The 19222-nt window shown below is 39.2% G+C and overlaps 1 protein-coding gene across 2 annotated transcripts in view; it reads left to right on the forward strand.

The window, feature by feature from the left end:
* The first annotated feature begins 2699 nt into the window (after window positions 1–2699).
* LOC146329208 (HHIP-like protein 1) overlaps window positions 2700–19222 on the forward strand; it is a 32511-nt gene continuing 15988 nt past the window's right edge. For both annotated transcript variants that reach the window (XM_084718138.1, XM_084718139.1), the window contains exons 1-4: window positions 2700–3484; window positions 15727–15991; window positions 17639–17918; window positions 18017–18142. In XM_084718138.1, the coding sequence (XP_084574264.1) occupies window positions 3206–3484; window positions 15727–15991; window positions 17639–17918; window positions 18017–18142 (950 nt within the window). In that variant the 5' untranslated portion in view covers window positions 2700–3205. The remainder of the gene's footprint in view (window positions 3485–15726; window positions 15992–17638; window positions 17919–18016; window positions 18143–19222) is intronic.

A 19222-nucleotide genomic window follows, 5' to 3' on the forward strand; every position in this document is an offset into this window, starting at 1 on the left:
AGAAAATGGATTTGGATTTGTTTTTGAAAATAATCTTATTTGATTATTTAATAAAGCCATTTAATAAATAAGAAATTGGTGGTGCAGCACTTTATTGCTTTATTTGTATTTTCTATTAAAAAGCATCGATTTATCAAGACTTTGTCATGTTAATCTATTAGACCTGTGATGAATCATGAAGTTGCATAACAAGATGAAGTGGCCATCGATCTATTTAATCTGAGGAACGTCTGGCTGTAGATCGTGTTTGTATCTGAGAGTCCAGAGTGATAAAGTGTCTGACAGACACTTTGCCAGATGGGAGTCACACTCTGATCTGAAAGGTGGCCGGGCAATAATGAGACACAGATGGTAGCGGTATGTCTACACATGCGCACGCACACACGCACGCATGCACACACACACACTTCAGAAACAACATTCACATACACACACTGTTCGTCCTTTGGTCTGCAATACGCTAAATAAACCGTGACATTTCACCAACATCTTAAAAAAAAGAATTGTTCAGTTGAATATCTGTTTTTAAGAGGTTAGTTATTTGAGTAGAAAGACAGATTTTACATGTTCAAAACTCTAAAAAAAAAACTCTGGTAAAAGAAGAATTACAAATTCAATTTCTTTAATCAAGTGAAATTGAAAACTACAGGCTCTGAAAAGTATAAAAGTAAAAAGTAGCCCTCTGTTTTATATTTTATGTCTTTTATGTATTTTTTTTAGTGTTGTTTTGTCTTTTCCATCAATATTTGTGTCTTGTTATGTCCTATGTGTCCTTTTTCGTCCTGTTACGTTTTTTTGTCTTGTTACATCTTTTACGTTGTTTTTCGTCTTGTCACACCTTTTCCGTCTTGTTGACTTGTTTTTAGTCTTGTAACTTCTTTTTCATATTGTTACATCTTTTTTTCTCTTATTACATCTTTTACATTTTTTTTAGTCTTGTTACTTCTTTTTCGCCTTATGTTTATTTTTCCCGTTTTGTCTTTTATGTTGTTTTTTTTGTCTTGTTACATTTCTGTCTTGTTACGTCTTTTTTGTTTTTTTACATTTTTTATGCTGTTTTTCATCTTGTTCAGTCTGTTACATTGTTTTTTGTCTTGTTAAGTCTTTTTAGTCTTGTAATGTCATTTTCATCGTTACAGTTTAAGTTACACAAATTTGGATTTGATTTAAGTCTTAAATATGAAGAGCAAACAAAATTTTGAATGCAAATATAAACTGCAAACCACCTGTGCACCATTAGACTGAAGCTGACTGAGGCAATATGCCATCTAACACACCATGTCTCTTTAGGCTTTCTTTTGGTATGTGCCACCACGCATGAAAAAAAAAATCTGGGGCAGAAACTGCATTTTGTACAATTTCCAACAGTTTTTTTTTTTTTTTAGAATAAAACACAACTTCAATCAACAATAACATCAAATGAACTGGTGAACCAAGCGGCCATTTGATTACCTTTGTTGCCTAATATTGACACATTAACATTCATCTGAACCAGTAAAATATAAGTTCAGTATTCACTCTCTTTTTATCTCCGTTTTGGTCTCTACCATCACACAGGGGGAATATCATGGTTCTTTAGCAGCTAAACGCTCCACTGTGTTTAACAATTAGTCACTAACTGTGTTTGTCTACCATTTGCTGCTGAGCAGGTAGTTTTTAGACCCTTTTTCGCTGAAAACAGCTGCCTGCTGGGGCCAAAAAACACATAAGAAGGGCAATAAAAAAGATCCAAGACAGTTAAGTTGTGAGCCAAACCAAAACAATGACCTAAGGGGAACTACAGAGTTGGCTGATAAATCTCTGTGGGTTCATCAGTAAGACCAACCCCTTTCACCAGAAGTCGACCCATTGTTGACATATATACATGTAAAACAAAAAAAATAGCCCACTTTAATATGTTAATGAGAAAATGGCAATATGCAGCTGCAAAAACTTGGAGGGATGTAATAAAATACAAATGTTGGCTGGTTCTGCTCTTTAACATAAGCTTTGGATTTGTGCCTGGAGAATCCATTGGCCTCCGCTTCCAGCACACGTTCCTGATTCATCTGACCACACACACATACACACATACACAGACACACACACACACACCAAAAGGCATACACACACACACACACACACACACACACACACACCAGTGTGAGTGAGTCTGTCTGGAAACGGTAGAGACAGCAGAGGAGGTCTGGGAATGCTGAAGAGGGGGAGAGCCTGGAGGGAGGAGAGAGAGGTGGAAAGTTGCAACTTTGGGGCAATATGGACCGCATGCTATGGGAAGGAATGCATGTGTCTTTGTAGGAGAGTGAAAGAGCAAATGAAAAGAAGAGAGGAGGAGAGAGCAGGAGGAGGGAAGACGCGAGGAGAGGGAGGGATCTAAGCCGAGGCTGCAGCGTGGCTCTGTGTCTGAATGAAAGAGCCTCTCTCTCCCACTCTTTCCTGCTGTCTGTATGTATGGCTCACGTCCGCTGCAGCAAATGAGCACATGTCCAGAACAAACAGCGCGACTCTCCAAGTGACTCCGAGCTGGAAGTAAATATTTTGCAGAAACTTCAGCTGAAGGTGTAACTCAAAAATTTAATTTTGCCCCTTTTTTCTAAGAGGCGGATTACTTCTTAGCAATGGGACTACTTTTCTGAGGCTTTGCATCTAGAAATAGAACTTAATTTTGAGAAATTGTCCCGTGACAGACACTGAGATTTGAAAACTTTCTCCCTGTCAAGAATTTGTGTTGGGATCCACAGGTGTTTTTTGCAGCTACTCTATAAACTGAGTGACAAGGACTGTATCTCTCCACATCCACAGGACTTGGCAGCTCCACACACCACCTGGACATCACCTCAGCATCAAAAGAATTCATCGGATCTGACCTTATTTTACCGTATTTACACACAGAGCGATTCTGTAAGCTTTGTAGGTCTCTGGCCAACTTGCAGGCAGGTGTGATGCTGGGTCAGTGTGTTTGATACACACACACACGTGGTTGCCTGAAACTCCAGAGACCAGGACATCAAATGAGGACATCCAATCCTCCCAGCCTTTACAAGAGAAGCTAACCTTAAGTCTCACACTGGTGTTTGACAGATGCTGGTGGAGACGTAACATGTGCACATTATAGTGAAATATCACACACAAGCTGCTTTGATTTACTGCATTACCGCGTCAGAAAGCAAACTATCCTGAACTGAAGGGAAGCCTCTTCCACACAATGACCCCACAGACCTGTAATTTGCAGCATGGCTCTCTCCTCATCCTGCTGTTGTTCCTCCAGGCCTGGAGGGGGTGCTGTCACCCCCAGTGTTTGGACTACAAGCCTCCGTTTGAGCCCCGGCAGCCATTGGTCTTCTGTAAGGAGTACACCAAGTTTGGATGCTGTGATCTGGAAAAAGATGAGGCGATATCAGCACGGTTTTACTCCATCATGGAGAACTTTGACCACTCAGGTTACGTAACCTGCGGCAAGTACATACGCAGCATCCTCTGCCAGGTAAGAGACATGTTTCATTACTCTAATGATTATTATTTGTTTGATCATGTGATCAAGCCCTCTTCTTCCTGGGCAAATGGATGTTAAATATTAATTGCATCGATTACGTGACTACAAGATTTTCTGAAGCAAAATTGCTGAAAGCAAACCACTGCACTGGAAACACACCTGTCAAAAGTAAAGAAATATTAGACACATATGTTCATTCTGACTGTGGAATCTATATGAATATATGTGTTATAGCGACTGTGCAGCCCCCATATTTTGTGAATGTAAATATGTTTCTCATCCAAGGTATAAATTTGTCTCACTGCGGATGTTTGCAGTCCAGTCCCTCGGAAACTTGGGTTTAGTGTCTTGTGTATTACACCAAGACGTCTTCAAGACGAGAACAGAGTGTATATTTTGAGCAGTCTGTGTAAATACAAGAACGTTTATTCCTCAGGTCAGGTAATAATGATGCCATTTATATTCCAGTGGACACCAAATAACCATGCCAAGTCCATCTGAAAGAATACTCTTACTCCAAAAGGAAACTGTGGTGTGGTTTGTCAGCGTGAACCTGAGCTCAACAAAGTGCAGTGACCAACAAAACATGTGGTTTAATGGCTACACGGGGATGTTGACATCTGTTAGACAGTGCCTACTCATGCCTGGAGAGCCAAACCGCAGCCTTAACTAGTGCTCATGTGTTCCTGATGGGTTAGCATGTAATTGGGCTTCGTGAAAGTAAACAAGCCAAAATAATGGTGTGCAATAAAGGAAACTTTCTCTTTCTCCAATCTCTGGTTTGGAATAAAAAATAAAAAAACACAAAGTGACCACAATTAAGTCCTTTGAGCCAAAACATTCAAAGTGAATTTTTGACATAGTGGCACATGTGCCAAAATAAAATTTCTCAGCACACAAAATTATTGACTTGAAAATGTCAAACAATGACTTGGCGTACGTGACTTATGTAATCCACTATGAGTAAACTATGCTTCATTCCTTCCAGACTCCCAGAAAACTTTGTTTAGTATCTTCTCTCACATAAGGCATGAGTTAGACAGACAGACACTGACGCACAATGACTGTATGAGAAAATACTTTTTTCTTTTTGGTTATCCCACAAAATACACTTTGAAGGTTGATTACTTAGTCAGAAGATTTGGAGGACGTGTCTGTACTAACCAATGAACCTAAATTGTACAGAAATCTCAAAGACAGCAGATAAATAATGAGTGAATGACACAAAATTGTGCAATGAATCCGCACAGAATTTGCTGAAAAAACAACAACAGTTTCAACAAACAACAAAGCAAACATAATAACTGGTTTAATTCCACTGGGTACGGTAGTGTCACGTTCTGGCCGCGACCTGCCTTCGAATCTGATCATTACCAAATGCTTGTGATTTCAACCGGCTCTCCAAGAAAACGAGGATTTTTGATGGACACTGTGTGAAGCTGCGCAGGATCGGTAATGATTAATCATGAATTGGTTAAAGAAATTAACTGATTAAACATTTATTCATGAACAATATTTTGTGTAGCATTTTTCATTTCATTCGATTTGGTCTCCCTTGTTATCCATCCATCCATTTTCTTCTGCTTATCCCGGGTTGGGTCGTGGTGGCAGCAGGTTTTCCAGACACCCCTCTCCCCAACAACACTTTCCAGCTCCTTCTGGTGGATCCAAAGGTGCTCCCAGGCCAGATGAGATATGTAATCCCTCTAGTGGGTTCTGGATCTACCTGAGGTCTCCTCCCAGTGGGATGTGCCTGGAAAACCGAGCTCCCTTCCTGACTTCTTGTGATCATAAAAACAGACAAAAAGAGAAAGTGTTCGACTACGCAGGCTATTACCCATGGTAGAAGCAGAAAAATCAAGGAGAAATGAATCAACAAAATCTGAACAAGTCACCAAACTCAGGTGTGCAAAACTCTCTGCTTCTGAAACGCCTGGTGGGGCATGAAGCCATGTGGAGGATGGAGCAAAACATGCTCTGTGAAAATAAGATGTAAAACAATAAATAAAGATCTTTTCTACAGAACTGTGACACATCACATGAACCTGCATGAACCTGATAAAAAACTTTCTAAAGTAGAATGCTACTGCAGGCATTTTATCAAAGTAGAATCACAAATGCAATTTCCTCAGAGTGCGATTACGGACTTTGTTATGTAATGTTTGGGAATGTTATTTCATTAAATGAGCTTTTCTATTTCAGTATCACCACGTTTTAGTTTCTTTTCTGGGCCTGCTAATCTTAGATACCAGCACTCAACTCCCATCTCCCCTCCACTGGCAGAATGAGCCATAAATCCAGTCCCACACACTTTTTGCATAATTAGGTTCTGACTCTGTGGCTCAGGCACTGACTACGTGCAGATTGTGAGCCCAAAATGAATGATAGGTGCAGCACAAAATTCAGCTTGGCCCATATATTCCAGATGAAATCTCTCTGCAGAAGCCAAAACAAACGTGCTGCAGGCTGTCAAATGCATAACACTTTCACCTTTGATGCCAACGCCAAAATAGTGGGAAAAAGCAGTCTTTTTGGCAGTTAATTACATCATACACTATGTTAAGACGGTGACAAATCATCTGACTTCTAAAATATAGGTTTCTATCATTGTGGTAATTACAGCCCACTGCGGTTCTTTCCAAGCAGCGCGGGCCATGTCTCGAGTGTAATAACAACGCTGCAGCGCACGTACCACCAAACAGCTGGTCTGTTTGGGGTGAGATATAGCCAGAGTTCAGAACAATATGTACAAGAGACAAGTTTCTTTTCTTTAACATCACATGCAGACTCATTTTTAGATAGTTTATGTATGTTGTTTTGTCATCTGATCTTTTCTGTATAAAGTGTCTTTGAGTACCCTAACAGGCTCTGTTAGAGAAACTGATTTAATGAAACTTATTTGTATTCATTTCTTAAGGGGAGAATAACCAGGATATGTCGGTTGTTGTCATAAACACACCAGAATAATAGCTGACTGTTAAATCTCATTCCCAGGATGTTAAATACAGAAGTTTTGGGTTGGTTGCAGGCGCAGAAAAATAATGAGAAAATAAGAAGGTACGAGCGGAGGGTGGGGTCTCTGCAGATGCAGACGTCGCCACACACTTCCAGTGAGTCTTGGGTGATGATTGTTTTTTGGGAAAGTCTTGCATAGTTTGCCTTTAATGGAGCAATATGTGGAAATTATGCATCCAAAAATGAATACTACACTCAAAAATCAGAGCCGTATATTAAACAGATTGAATCCCAGTTTAGCATACGGTCTACAGTTGAAGCGAGTTGCTCTTTCCCAGACTTGAGGAGGCTCAGGCAGGCTGCAGGAACATTGCAGGAATGCAAGACAAGAATAACATTTTAATTAACAAAATTGTTGTATTTCCTAAGTGTTTCAGTTTAGGGTGTTTCCTTAACCCCATATCTCATATCGTGGTCATTTTATGATTTATTATGGTAAATATATTACAGATTTGTCCTTTACATGAGTGTGTTTATCCTAAAAGTCATCTTAAGTAAACAAAACTATTTTGGTTTCAAACTTTTTTCCATTTTTGTGACTTCAGTTTTCAGGGTTAGTCAAATAAAGTGGACTGTGTTGCTGTTCTTTCACTGAGTTATGAACACTGGTTTGGATTTTTTCAAATCTTCTTTGGATCCACTCTGTGGTTGTCAGCTCCCAGGTCAATGGTTTTGGGTAAAAGATGCCTGAGGTGGTCAGGTTACCCCACTGCCAGGGTACTTATGCTGGGTAAACCCAGCACACTGAGGCCCTCTGTTCCAGCTGCACTGCAGGAGCTTCCTGGCACTGATATCAATGAGACAGTGAAGACAGAGACAGACAGATGAAGAGAGAGAGAGAGAGAGAGAGATAGAAAGGAAAATGAGTAAGTGTGTGTGTGTGCGCGCGTGTGAGGGAGACAGGAGGGAGATTGTTATCATCCCGTAGCTTAACTGACCAAACAAACAACCATTTCCTCCGCTGGCCGGGGGTACAGGTCAGGGTATATCAAGTTCCTGCAAGAGAGACTGGGGCACAAAGAGGAGGAGGAAAAGCAGTTAAGATATATAAGGTTATAATGAGGCATGGATGAATCAATAAACTCCATGAAGACAAACACAACATGTAGAAGATATGTGCATGTGAGAAGTATTCAGATCCTTTAGCAAAAGTAGCAACACCACACTGAGAAAATACTCCACTACAAGTAAAAATCCTGAATGTGAAAGATGAGATGAGAGATGAGATGCTTTATTTGTCATTACACAAGTGCAACACATTACACAGTGCAACGAAATGACACAACGAAACAGTACTTAACTCCAGTATGTATGATTTAGGGGACTTTTTTGTAGAATATGGCAGGAATTGAATATAATATTCATGAATAGGTTTTCATTGGCGTATAGTGATCTTGAGTGGGTCGCACCACCTGGTCTTTACTAAGCCTGGTCCTAACTACTAAGTCTTAGTTAAGACCAGTTTTTAGAATGGACTTTATGTCAGTTGCACCACCCACACTCAAGCGTAGTCTTAACTACGCCTGGTCTTAGCAACGTGAATGCCCACAAGACTACGGGTGTTGCCTGGCAGCGCGTGTTGCTAGGATACATCATTAACATTCTGCTGTGTTGCTGATTTGTAGTTAATAATTTCTCATTTGCTGCAAGGTTACAGAGGATCAAAGAAAAAGACTTCCTTAAATATTGTGTAATTTTGAGAGTTGAGAAACTTAAACTTTGTCATAATATACTTACTGTGACAATCTGCCACACAGTTCTGTTGAATAACTCATCGCTTTGAGCATTCATGGCACAAAATAGAAGGTATCTGTGATTAGAGGCTGTATATATCTGTGTATATCAGGCTAGATTTTGACTTTACGTCTGCTTTTGACTGGGCACAAGATTTACACCTGTTCTTAGCAAGAAGGGGGTTTAAGTCTAGATGGTGCAACTGTCGTAACTATTGTTGGGTTGGACTGATGTAGCTTAAAACCAGGTGTAAGTCCTGTTGGTGCAACCGGCCACTAAAAAAAAAAAGTTTTGTTTTCATTACCTTAGTATGAGTTGTTTATATGTACAGGGGACGCAGGTCCTTGTAAGGCCTTATCAGGTCCGTGTTTCTACAGTAGCCCAGAATGGACAAACTAGACACTGGCTGAAGATACAGTCATTTGCATTTTGCCTGAGTTTCGCATCCACTGTAGCTGAGACAAGAGTGAGATGGGGTTTAAGTAAGTGAATCACAGGAGATTTTATATTTGTCACCAAATAATTTAGAGACCATGGAAGAAATTCTGCAAATTAAAGATTTATGTCTGAAGTACACCTATTATAAAGCATTTAAAATATGTATATTATTTTGCTAATGAGGGGAAAAAAAAGCAAGAGCCTGTTAGTTGCACTCTAAAAAGTCATCTTTTCATGACCTCTTAAAAACAGCTCTGTTTTCAGCTTTGTCACAATGCATTCTCCCGCTAATCCAAGAGGGTTTTTAAATGGTTTATTTAGCTTTAGAAGCAGGAGAATGTTTTCACCCCATCATCCTTCAGTTTATCACAAGCATTCACTTTCATTAAAATCACCAAATTTGGAGATGCGTGGCTTTCACTGGACTTGAAAGGTATGGGAAATGTCAATTTAAAAGTAAAGTGTGACTTAAGCTGTCAGATAAATGTAAGAGATGTAGTGGAGTAGAAGAATCAAGTTGCATAAAATGGAAATACTCAAGTGAAGTACAGGCACCTCAAATTTGTACAGAGCTACAGAGCTTAAGTAAATGTACATTCCACCACTGTTGTTCAGACTCTCTCTGCCTTTGTCAGAAGATTCAATAATTACAATAAAGAAAAATCAATAAAACCCACCCAAGGCTACATCAAAGCCATTTAGTGAGCACTTATCACTTACAATAACAGAACACTGAATTAATTGTCCTCCCACTGCATTTTTAATAAGCACTTTTCAGCAGTCTAGCAGTGTCTCCAAGTTTAAAAAGTCAGCTGGTGTAAGAGAAAGTTGCAGATGTTCAAGTTTCCAAACAGCACATGAATGCACCATACCTCAACAGAACTCAACACTATTTTCATCTTCTTTTTCTCTGACCACAATCATACAACCGTAAGTTCTGGGGTTTAATAAACACATTCAGTATTTGAGTTTTATAGGAAAGTTTATGCATCACTACTTCGTTCTCTGTCCATTTTTCTCTTTATTTAATTTTTTTTCTCCTTTTTTTGAGCTCCCTCCCTCCTCTCTCTGTGGGGGTCCAGTCCAGGTTCAGGTTCACACATTCACCAGCCATCTGTTTGCCATGACTCTTCTTTCTCTTAAATATAATAAAACACCACCATGTGGACCTTACAGTGCAGTATGGGGAGTCTGAAAGAAAAGGCTTTTATTTTCCTGCAAAAGTTTGAATTTCAGTCTGTTCTAAACTGTACAGCGTAAACAGCGTAAACACCAAATTATAGCAGTTTGAAGTGGCTGCATTGTTAGGGAACAGCTGTTAGTAGTTACATGCATTTATCCTACCCTATGATAGTAGGAGCCAAAATAAGACTGTCTCATAACGAAGGCTGCTTTTTCAACTTCAGTGGGTCAAACAAGAGAACTTTAATGATGGCAAGACAATGAATGACTTAAAGTACACCAAGCTGTACCTTTTTACCTTTATAATCATTTTCCTGAAAAACAAAAACACTGACAGACACCTTTATGTGAAACATCTGAATGACTTTGGCTTTAGATTCAATATAAATGTAGTTAACAAAGGCGCCATCTGCTCCACATCCCTGTTTTCTGCAGGAACTGCTTCCATCAACAGAACCAGAAGTTCAGGCTGAACACAGCTTTTGTTTGGCTCCGTAAAAGCTGTTTCCCAGGGAGGCTCTGGTCTCTGCCCAGAAATGTACTTTCATGTCACTTAACAAAGATGTTACAGTTAGCATCTCTTTCTCTCTTGTTCAGTAATGATTTATTCATAATTTTTTTGACTTTGGTTTTTTTTAGGGCCGGCGGCAGCCCTCAGAAACATGCTGTGAACCCCCCCAGAATATGACATGAAATGCATGGATAATATTTTCATCATCCATCATCTAGGGCTGGGCGATATGGCTTATAAATAATATCTCAATATTTTTAGGTTATACCACAGCATACAATATATCTTGATAGACACATTTCTCCAAATAACATACTGCAGATTTTCAGGGCTGGACGATGAGGACAAATCCAATACAAAATCCAATACTGTATCATACAGTATTTTGGATCAATCACCCCGATACTTTAGGGATTAAATGCAACTAATGTTAATTTTCAGTGAGTAATCGATAGTTGTTTGGTCCATTAAATGTCCAAAAATGGTGAAACATGCTGATCACTTTTTCCCAAAGCCCAAGTTGTTGTCCTCAAATGTCTTGTTTTGTCCACAAACCAAAGATATTTCTGTCACTGTATTATATTCACATTTAAGAAGCTGAAATCAAAGGATCAAAATGATTTTTTGACTATTAAAATAGTTGAAGATTAATTTAATAATTGTTGCAGTTCTGGTAAGGATGACTGATGGTTCTTTCACAAAATATTAACATGATGTTGATATTTTTAATAAATACTCAATTAATATGACAGAACAGTCTGGTAAGTTCAGAAAATTACATCACTTTGCTGTAATGTATCCTTTAAAACCAAGAAAAGAAAACATTTATGTCATATCATGATGTAACGATATCTAAACTCTTGTCTCTCTCTTGACCACTTGTAGAAAGCTACTGCTAACATGGGAGCTAATGTTACCCTGCAATTAAGTTCTGTCATCAATGCTAGTCATGTTAGCTAAAGTTAGCGATTTTGGTGGACGACTTGGCAGTTTAATGTGGAAGTGAGATAGAAAAGCCATGACAGAAAAATGCTGTGTGATTGGAGAGAAAAGGAGTTTTAAGTAAAAATGGATAAACTTTTACCACATTTGACCTCTGGGGTCGGATAAAGTGATCGGCCTTATCTGCAAACAAGTGAACTCTGCGCTCGAGGAATTTAATGTTAAATGCCGTTATGAGAGCAATCACAAATAGTACGACAAATTCATGAGTTTTCCTGTGCTGCCCTCAATCATATGCTGGCTCTTTCAATAGGCACTCCGTTATCAAAACCTTGAGAACTGCTGATTTTGGGGCTCCACAGTGCGACCACAGACATAAACACTCAACTATGGAATTTTATTTGTCATACAGTATTTGTCACATGGAAAATATTTAGTGCCTTTTACATTCACGCTGTAAAAAGTGTATTTCATTAGTGAGACTCATTCGTCTTCCTCCATCAGTGATGGCAGTTTACTTTTATGGATTATGACAACTTGAAATTACATCCTGTTCCTTTAACCTGCTATTCTTATATCATTAAAAGCCGGTCAGTGAGGATTCTGGTGTGTTTGATATTAGGACATCCATGTCTTTTAGAGATGATCCCCCTGAAATTGAGCCACAATAACACAAGGCAAAATTATATTTATTAGATTATTAGATATATGCTGCACCTGAGTCGGTTAGCAGATCTATTAATTATGTTGTGTATTTAACAAATTAAAATAAATTAAGATTACTGTAAAATCAGCAGACGTTAAGGAGCAGTATTTTACTTTTAGGCAAAGCAACTAATTAAGTTGGAATATTGGAAACTTTTAAGTTGACCTGCCTAAAATTTAAGTTGCTTTAATGCAAACAGCTGATTGGAAAGCAATTAGATAATCAAATACAACTGACTTAAAGCAATTGTGTTCATCAGAATTAGAGACTTGATTTAACTTGAAGTTAAAAAACTTAATTCATTTGTGTGCAACCAGTCAAAGTAGTTTTCAGTGCAGTATGGTATTACTGTGGATTCAGGAAAGTCAGGATATCAGTGTCTGTGCACCGGCATATTTTCCGAATTGGAATTTCATCTGCACGGCTGAGGAAGTCTACTTATGTATATATACTGGGCTTTTTTGCCTTTATTATATAGGACAGCTGAAGAGCAGACAGGAAAGGGGGTAGAGAGAGGGGGCATTTCATGCACCAAAGTGCTGCAGGCTTGAACTGAGCCCATTCTGCTGCAGAGGACCGACAACTTCAGTACATGAGGGGCACACGCTCCACCAACTGAACCACAGGGGATCCCCTCAGCTGAGGAAATATAACACAGAAGCCTTAAAAGTTAACAATGGGCTAATGAAATAACTGAATAATGTCAAAAACTTGAAATAAATGCACATGCAAACACACAAGCGTGCATAACACACTTGGAGGCACAAAAACAAATGAATTAATCACTAAACCAACACAGACTTACACAACTCTTGCAAATTCAGACTAAGACTCAGACACATAACTTTCTTTCTTTTCTGTCTCTGTATTATATTCATTATTAATAATGTGTCATAGTTAATGGGGATTTTTGAGCTTGACATGCACAAAGAAATAAAAGTGAAAATTATTTATAAGCAGTTGATGCAGGTACAAGCACAGACACACATGCGGTGTTAAACAGAGTTCGACTCTGTAGGTGCACAAAGTCTCAAATAGACCCCAGCAACAGATGCACACCGGAGCGGATTTTGTCTCGACGAATCCCCCTCTGAGTATTTTTGATTTTATTTTAGGTTTGAAGAAAAAGAAAGAAAGAAAACTCAAAAATCAATCAAAACTGCCAACCCTATTTCCTCCCTTGTTGTTCCAAACTTCCAAAAAGACCCTTGTGGGTCTCAGTTTGCACACTGCATGTTTGTGCAAGTTTAACAGCAGCAAATATTTTCTTTGACCAGATTTCTCACTTGAAATTACATCTTTGTTATAACAGGTTATTAACATGTAGTTGCAATTAGATGATATAACTGAGAGTCATTTTGTTGTTATGACAGGGGGCGGTGGTAAAATATACTGTAAATATAACTCATTTTATCCATTGTGACATTTTCAAAGTGCTTTTGAGACTAAATCCACCACTTATGATGTTGTTTAGAACAACTTCAGTAATCTCCATTTGTCAAGAGGTTAAGCATGAGAGTAACACAATATAACAGAACATTTATCATACATTTATCTCTCCAACAAGGCCCATAACTCCTAAGTGGATTCTTAATAAAATTTAGTCTAAGTTCCTCTGAAGTGTGCTCAATTATTTAGACTTTGCCTCCAGTTATCTCTTTGCCTTTATGCTAAAAATGTTTCTTTGGAAAAGTGCCCTCATCTGAACAATTATCCACTACAAAGGAAATGCATGTCACTCTATAATCTGCCTATTTTTTCCTGTTGTTATTGCTTTCATTTGGCATACACAAAACACTACACAAACTGCATCTAAACACAATGCTGGAATCAGGGGTGATATGCAAGTCAAAATTTTCAGAGGGGCATGGGGTCCTTCCCCAGAAAAAAAAAAAAAAAAAAAAAGAATGTCACATTTTTCCCCTCCTTTCAGCAAGGCTCCAAAAGGAATACTTAACTCTTCAAGTTCACTTCCTGGGTCCTCTCTGCTAGACTGCATTGACCATCGGATCACATGTCAAGACTAGCTAGCGAGCCAGAAGGCTAAACAACCTAATTGAGGGATGGCTAACTTTAGCTGGTACTCACCAACGACTGAATAACTAAAATTCCAGATATCAAAAATGTGGTCGGGCATGTGACATGTCTGCCCGTCTGGGATCATATTTGTTTTTTGCCTGACACTTTATGAGTAAATACATGAACTTTGTGCTTTGGGCTCTGTTTCCTGGTGATGATCGGTTAGGCTGATCTGGCACCGAGTAAAAGAGCACCAGTCGACCACATCATGGTTTGGGTGTCGTGTCTCCCTGTGCTTGCAGCTCACCATTCTGGGTGTGGACGGTGTGGTTGTGACTTAATAACTGACTGGACCTTCCTGGGATCCATTTATACCAGGCTGCACTCAGACAGCCTGTATATAACCCTGACCAGGCCTGACCAGTCATAGTGAGGCGGTGAGCAGCTGTGGTACAATAAGTACACAAATCCTATGTTTATTGTGATCCATGCATGTCCTTAACGGTACCACTGAGATAAACACATCGCCTTAAAAGAGGGTCAATGAGAATAAACACTGATGGAGATCTTTATGGATGGAACCAGAAATATCCATCAACATACAATGATACAGAGGTCACTGTGTGGAGTGCAGATCCCCATCAGGTGATAGATGGTGAAGCACCTGCTGCAATGCCACCACAACTGCCAGATGCAACCAGCAGAGATTTGCAAAGTTCTGCCAACATTAACATGACCCTGACATAAGCTGTCTCTAGCTGAAACAAGATTTCAAAATAAAGCAGTTGTTCATCACTTATGGCCCCTAGTGGCCGGTTAAGAAGAGTGAGAAGTCAGTGCATAAATGCTTGTATAATTATATTGGTATAATGGTCATATAAAACAGAGCAGACAAAAAATAGAATTACTGCCTCACAGTACGTCTCCACCAACCAGTCAAATTGTAGTTTACAGTCATGTCTGTCCAGACTCATATAATGTCTGTAGTGAAGACTTTGAAGAAATTTAATATGAAACTTGTATATAGTGACCTGTAATTTTGAAGGAATTTAATAATAAATTTGATAAAAGGCATGAAGTCTATATTTCGGCAAAAGTAATTATATACACACGTGTGATACCAGTGAATAATTTTCCGTGAGAAACATTCTGTCTTCACTTAGAGACTATTTTTACATTACAAGTTGACCTTTGACCTTTTGGATATAAAATGTCATAACCTCATTATATATTTTTGTGTTATGGCCAAGAATGTGTTAATGGAGGTCACAGTGACTTTGATCTCTGACCACCAAAATCTAATCAGTTTATCCTTGAGTCCAGGTGGACACTTGTACCAGGTTTGAAGAAATTCCCTCTGAGCATTCCTTTTCTCGTTCACAAGAATGGGATGACCTGAAAACATAATGCTTCTGGCCACTGCTGTTGCTGGAAAAAACAACAAGTTCCTTCAGCATACAGTCATAAATGTGCACCAAAAACATTAAGCTGGTCGGACCAGTAGTATTTGTGATTAGCTGTGGACAAACTGTAGGCTCAGTGATCATGTATGCACTCATTCACAGAGATGATCGCATAATCCCCTCCCGGCTTATGACTGTTAGGGATAGTAAAAAAAAAGCCTGATGCGTTTTTATGGGAATTTTTTAATTTTCAGTTGTTAGATCATCATCTTCTCCTTTGCAGGAATGTTCTCCGTACGCCGCCCACCTGTATGACGCTGAAGATGCCAACACGCCTATGCGGATGCTGCCCGGCCTGTGCGGCGATTACTGCTACGACTACTGGCGCCAGTGTCGGTACACACTCAGTCTCCTCCTGGAGGACATGGGGAGCCCGCAGCAGTTTGCAAACCTGACTGCAAGCATAGAAGAAGATCGCAGAAGGTTCTGTGACTTTCTGGAGCTGAAGGACAAACAGTACTGCTATCCTAATGTAGTTACAAATGCAGGTATGGCTTCAATGGACACTCAAACATGTCTGATGTGACTGAGAGGTAAAAACCTGGAACATAATCTTCTATGTTCATACTTATATAAACAACCAACATGAACAAACAAGTTGACAAAGCAAGACATAAACTAAACTTCCATCAGCCAAAAACTGAACTTGTGCTAACAAGAAAGTCTAATTATGATTTATGAGAAGACATTACCACTCCTCTCTAGCCTACACATACAATTGGCTGTGTGGTAAAAACATGATTTTTAAGACATCAGAAGAATTTACCCTGATGGTTGCAGCAAAGAGATTATGTCTAAAACAGAAGCATAGTTAGAAAATTCCTGGAGATTTGATTGTCTGGATGGTTTGATGGTGATGGTGATATCTCATGAAAGCATTTTAGGAATTGGAAGTCTAAGGTGTTTAAATGTGATAAAAGTTGATGTTTTTGAAAGTTTTAATGCTACATTTAAGACAGGACAAAATAAGTTATACTATTTGATCTATTATTTTAATTAATCAAATCTTAAAACTATAATATGTAACATTTTTTACATTTAAATGTATAAAAACACAAGATGTGTTATAAAAATTTTGCTGAGTTGCATGCTTACTTCATTTAAAAATATAATTTATTCAAGGAAATGGTGTGTTTCCTGCTAACCACTGCAAGTTGCTAGGAGCTATTACTTATGAAAAAAAAACAGGATTGGTCAGAAATGTAACAAGAATAAAGCTTTAGTGTTACCTCATCCGTGAACATAATTTCTACCTTAATCATGTAAGATAGATTTTCATCAGCTATGACAGTTGTGTGAAAGTGAAGACAACAACAATACCACAACACGTCACAACATCATCAAACTGTGTCTTTTGTTATCGTCTTAATGTAAGGGACCCCTAGCGGCAGAATTTACATGTTTACATTTTACATGTTATGTGTTTAAGTTAAGATAGGATTAGGCTAGGATATATTTTAGGATTTTTTTCCAAATCTGGTATTACATAAGTGAATCCTAACTAATTTTAGAAGTTTTCTATCTTATCTTACTTGATCTTTTTTGTCACTGAAACATACATTGAATCAAACAAAAATTAGAGGGAAAAAAACTCACAATGGCTGCTTAACCTAACTTCAAGATAGATGAGGTAGAGGTGTTGGTAACATCGGTAGAGAAACACAAAGATGTTGTTGTGGAATTTCTAACAATGCTAACTTGGCATATACAGGAAAGAAAGTGGGCTAAGATAGCAACACAGTCTCTGCTGGCTGTAGCAGCTGTACAGATTAAACAAGTTAGCTAACATTACATTAGCTACTGTTAGCTAACACTACCATCAGCTACTGTTACTGAACACTACTGTTAGCTACTGTTACCTAGTTAGTAAATTAGCCACTGCAGGAGGACAGCTTAACAGTTATCCTAAAGTTAGAAGGGTTTTGGGGAAGTGCTGGTGTGCCACACATTTCCTATCTTAAAGTAAGAATAGGAACACTGATGTAGGAACTGCTCATTATGGCTGTTTTTGTCCAAAATCAGGTCCTAACCCTAATTACCGTGGTTACTACATGGTTAAGATAAAGTCTGCAAGTTTGGAAGTTGTTGTTTCTGACCTGGTTTCTCACTTCTTCTATCCTCTTTTCTGTCCCCAGAGCTAAATGCTAACCTCGGCTTTGTACGTGAGGATCCCAAAGGATGTCTAGAGTTGTGTTTGGAGGAGGTTGCCAATGGGCTCCGCAACCCTGTGGCCATGATCCACGCAGACGATGGAACTCATCGGTTCTTTGTGGCCGAGCAGCTGGGTTACGTCTGGGTATATCTGGCCAACGGCTCCAGGATCGACCGTCCTTTCCTCAACCTCACCCGTGCTGTGCTCACATCACCGTGGGCTGGAGACGAGAGGGGATTCCTTTGCATAGCCCTGCACCCAAGGTTCATAGGGGTTGTGTTGTATTAACACTAATGTTTGGCATCATTCTTTGTGGAAAAGGTCACTGTGCCTATGATCTCTGCTTCTTGTCTGTGCGCAGGTTCACCACGGTCAGAAAAGCCTACGTGTACTACTCTGTGTCTGTGAAGAAGGAGGAGAGGATACGAATCAGCGAGTTCACGCTGTCAGCACATGATGACAATCAACTAGACCACTCCTCTGAGAGGTGAGGATAAAAGTCCAGAGTTTGACAAACAAAACTGGAAACAAAGAGACATTATATGTGACTTCTGGTATTGGTAGTTGTGGGAGTTTTGTTGTGCTTATTTTCTGTATTGTGTCATATATGAGAGTATGAGTAGTTTCAGCAAGGCTTTTCACAAAAATACAACAATTTACACAATATAGGACTACTTTCACATTAGTCTGGCTCACTGGGTCGGCGCTGCAGTTATAAGCCTGCCACTGGCCGCTTGATTTCAGTTAGCATTGCAACATCTGCCATCTTTGGAAACAACAACCTCTGAGATGTGACCTACACCCTGAAAATGCCAGATTAGCACCCAGGACACTAATGGTATGAATGAAAACAAGCTAGCACCTGTTACCTTTTCATTTGGGGTGATGAAGTCATTTTAATGCCAGACTTCGTCTCCCGATGAGCAAATGTTCCTCCTAAACAAGTTCCCTCTCTACACTGTTTTGCAGCAGCACTGTCGCTGGGCTTAGTTCTGCCCAAGACGTTTGTGATTGGTTTTAAGAAATGCAAACAAGCCTGGGCGTTTTTTTTCCTCCATAGCAGAATATGCATGTGTTGAGCCAGACCTTAATCCGGCGCTGAGCACTGTGGACAGAGTTCTGGCTGTGCGAGACTACTTTTACTTCCTCTCATGTTACTGTTAAACAAAGAGCAGCTTAAACTCAGTAAACTCACAAAAGCCACAAAAACGCACCAAAGTGACTAAAACATGTTACAGATAACAAAGCAAAATATATTCCAAAATGTGAACGTGTGATTTGGCGGCTGGACTCTGCAAAGGTTCAAGGTTTTATTAGGGAGAGGGGGCTCACTTACACACAAACACTTTACTACTCTCAACAAAACTCAACTCTAATCAAAATGTCAAAATAACAATAGCTCAAACACTCTTGACATGCCGGTAAATTACTACAGACACATTAACTCTGTTAAAAATCCAGAACATCCCTGCAAATTTAGGAGAAATAATAAATGTGAAAGTGATACGGTGATGTTTCTTCAGCAAGAACTTTACTCTGAGGGAAATACTGTGATTTCCCCAAATCC

Source organism: Lutjanus erythropterus, chromosome 4 (assembly GCF_056507025.1).
Source record: "Lutjanus erythropterus isolate fLutEry1 chromosome 4, fLutEry1.hap2, whole genome shotgun sequence".
In the NCBI taxonomy this organism is placed as follows: domain Eukaryota; kingdom Metazoa; phylum Chordata; class Actinopteri; order Lutjaniformes; family Lutjanidae; genus Lutjanus; species Lutjanus erythropterus.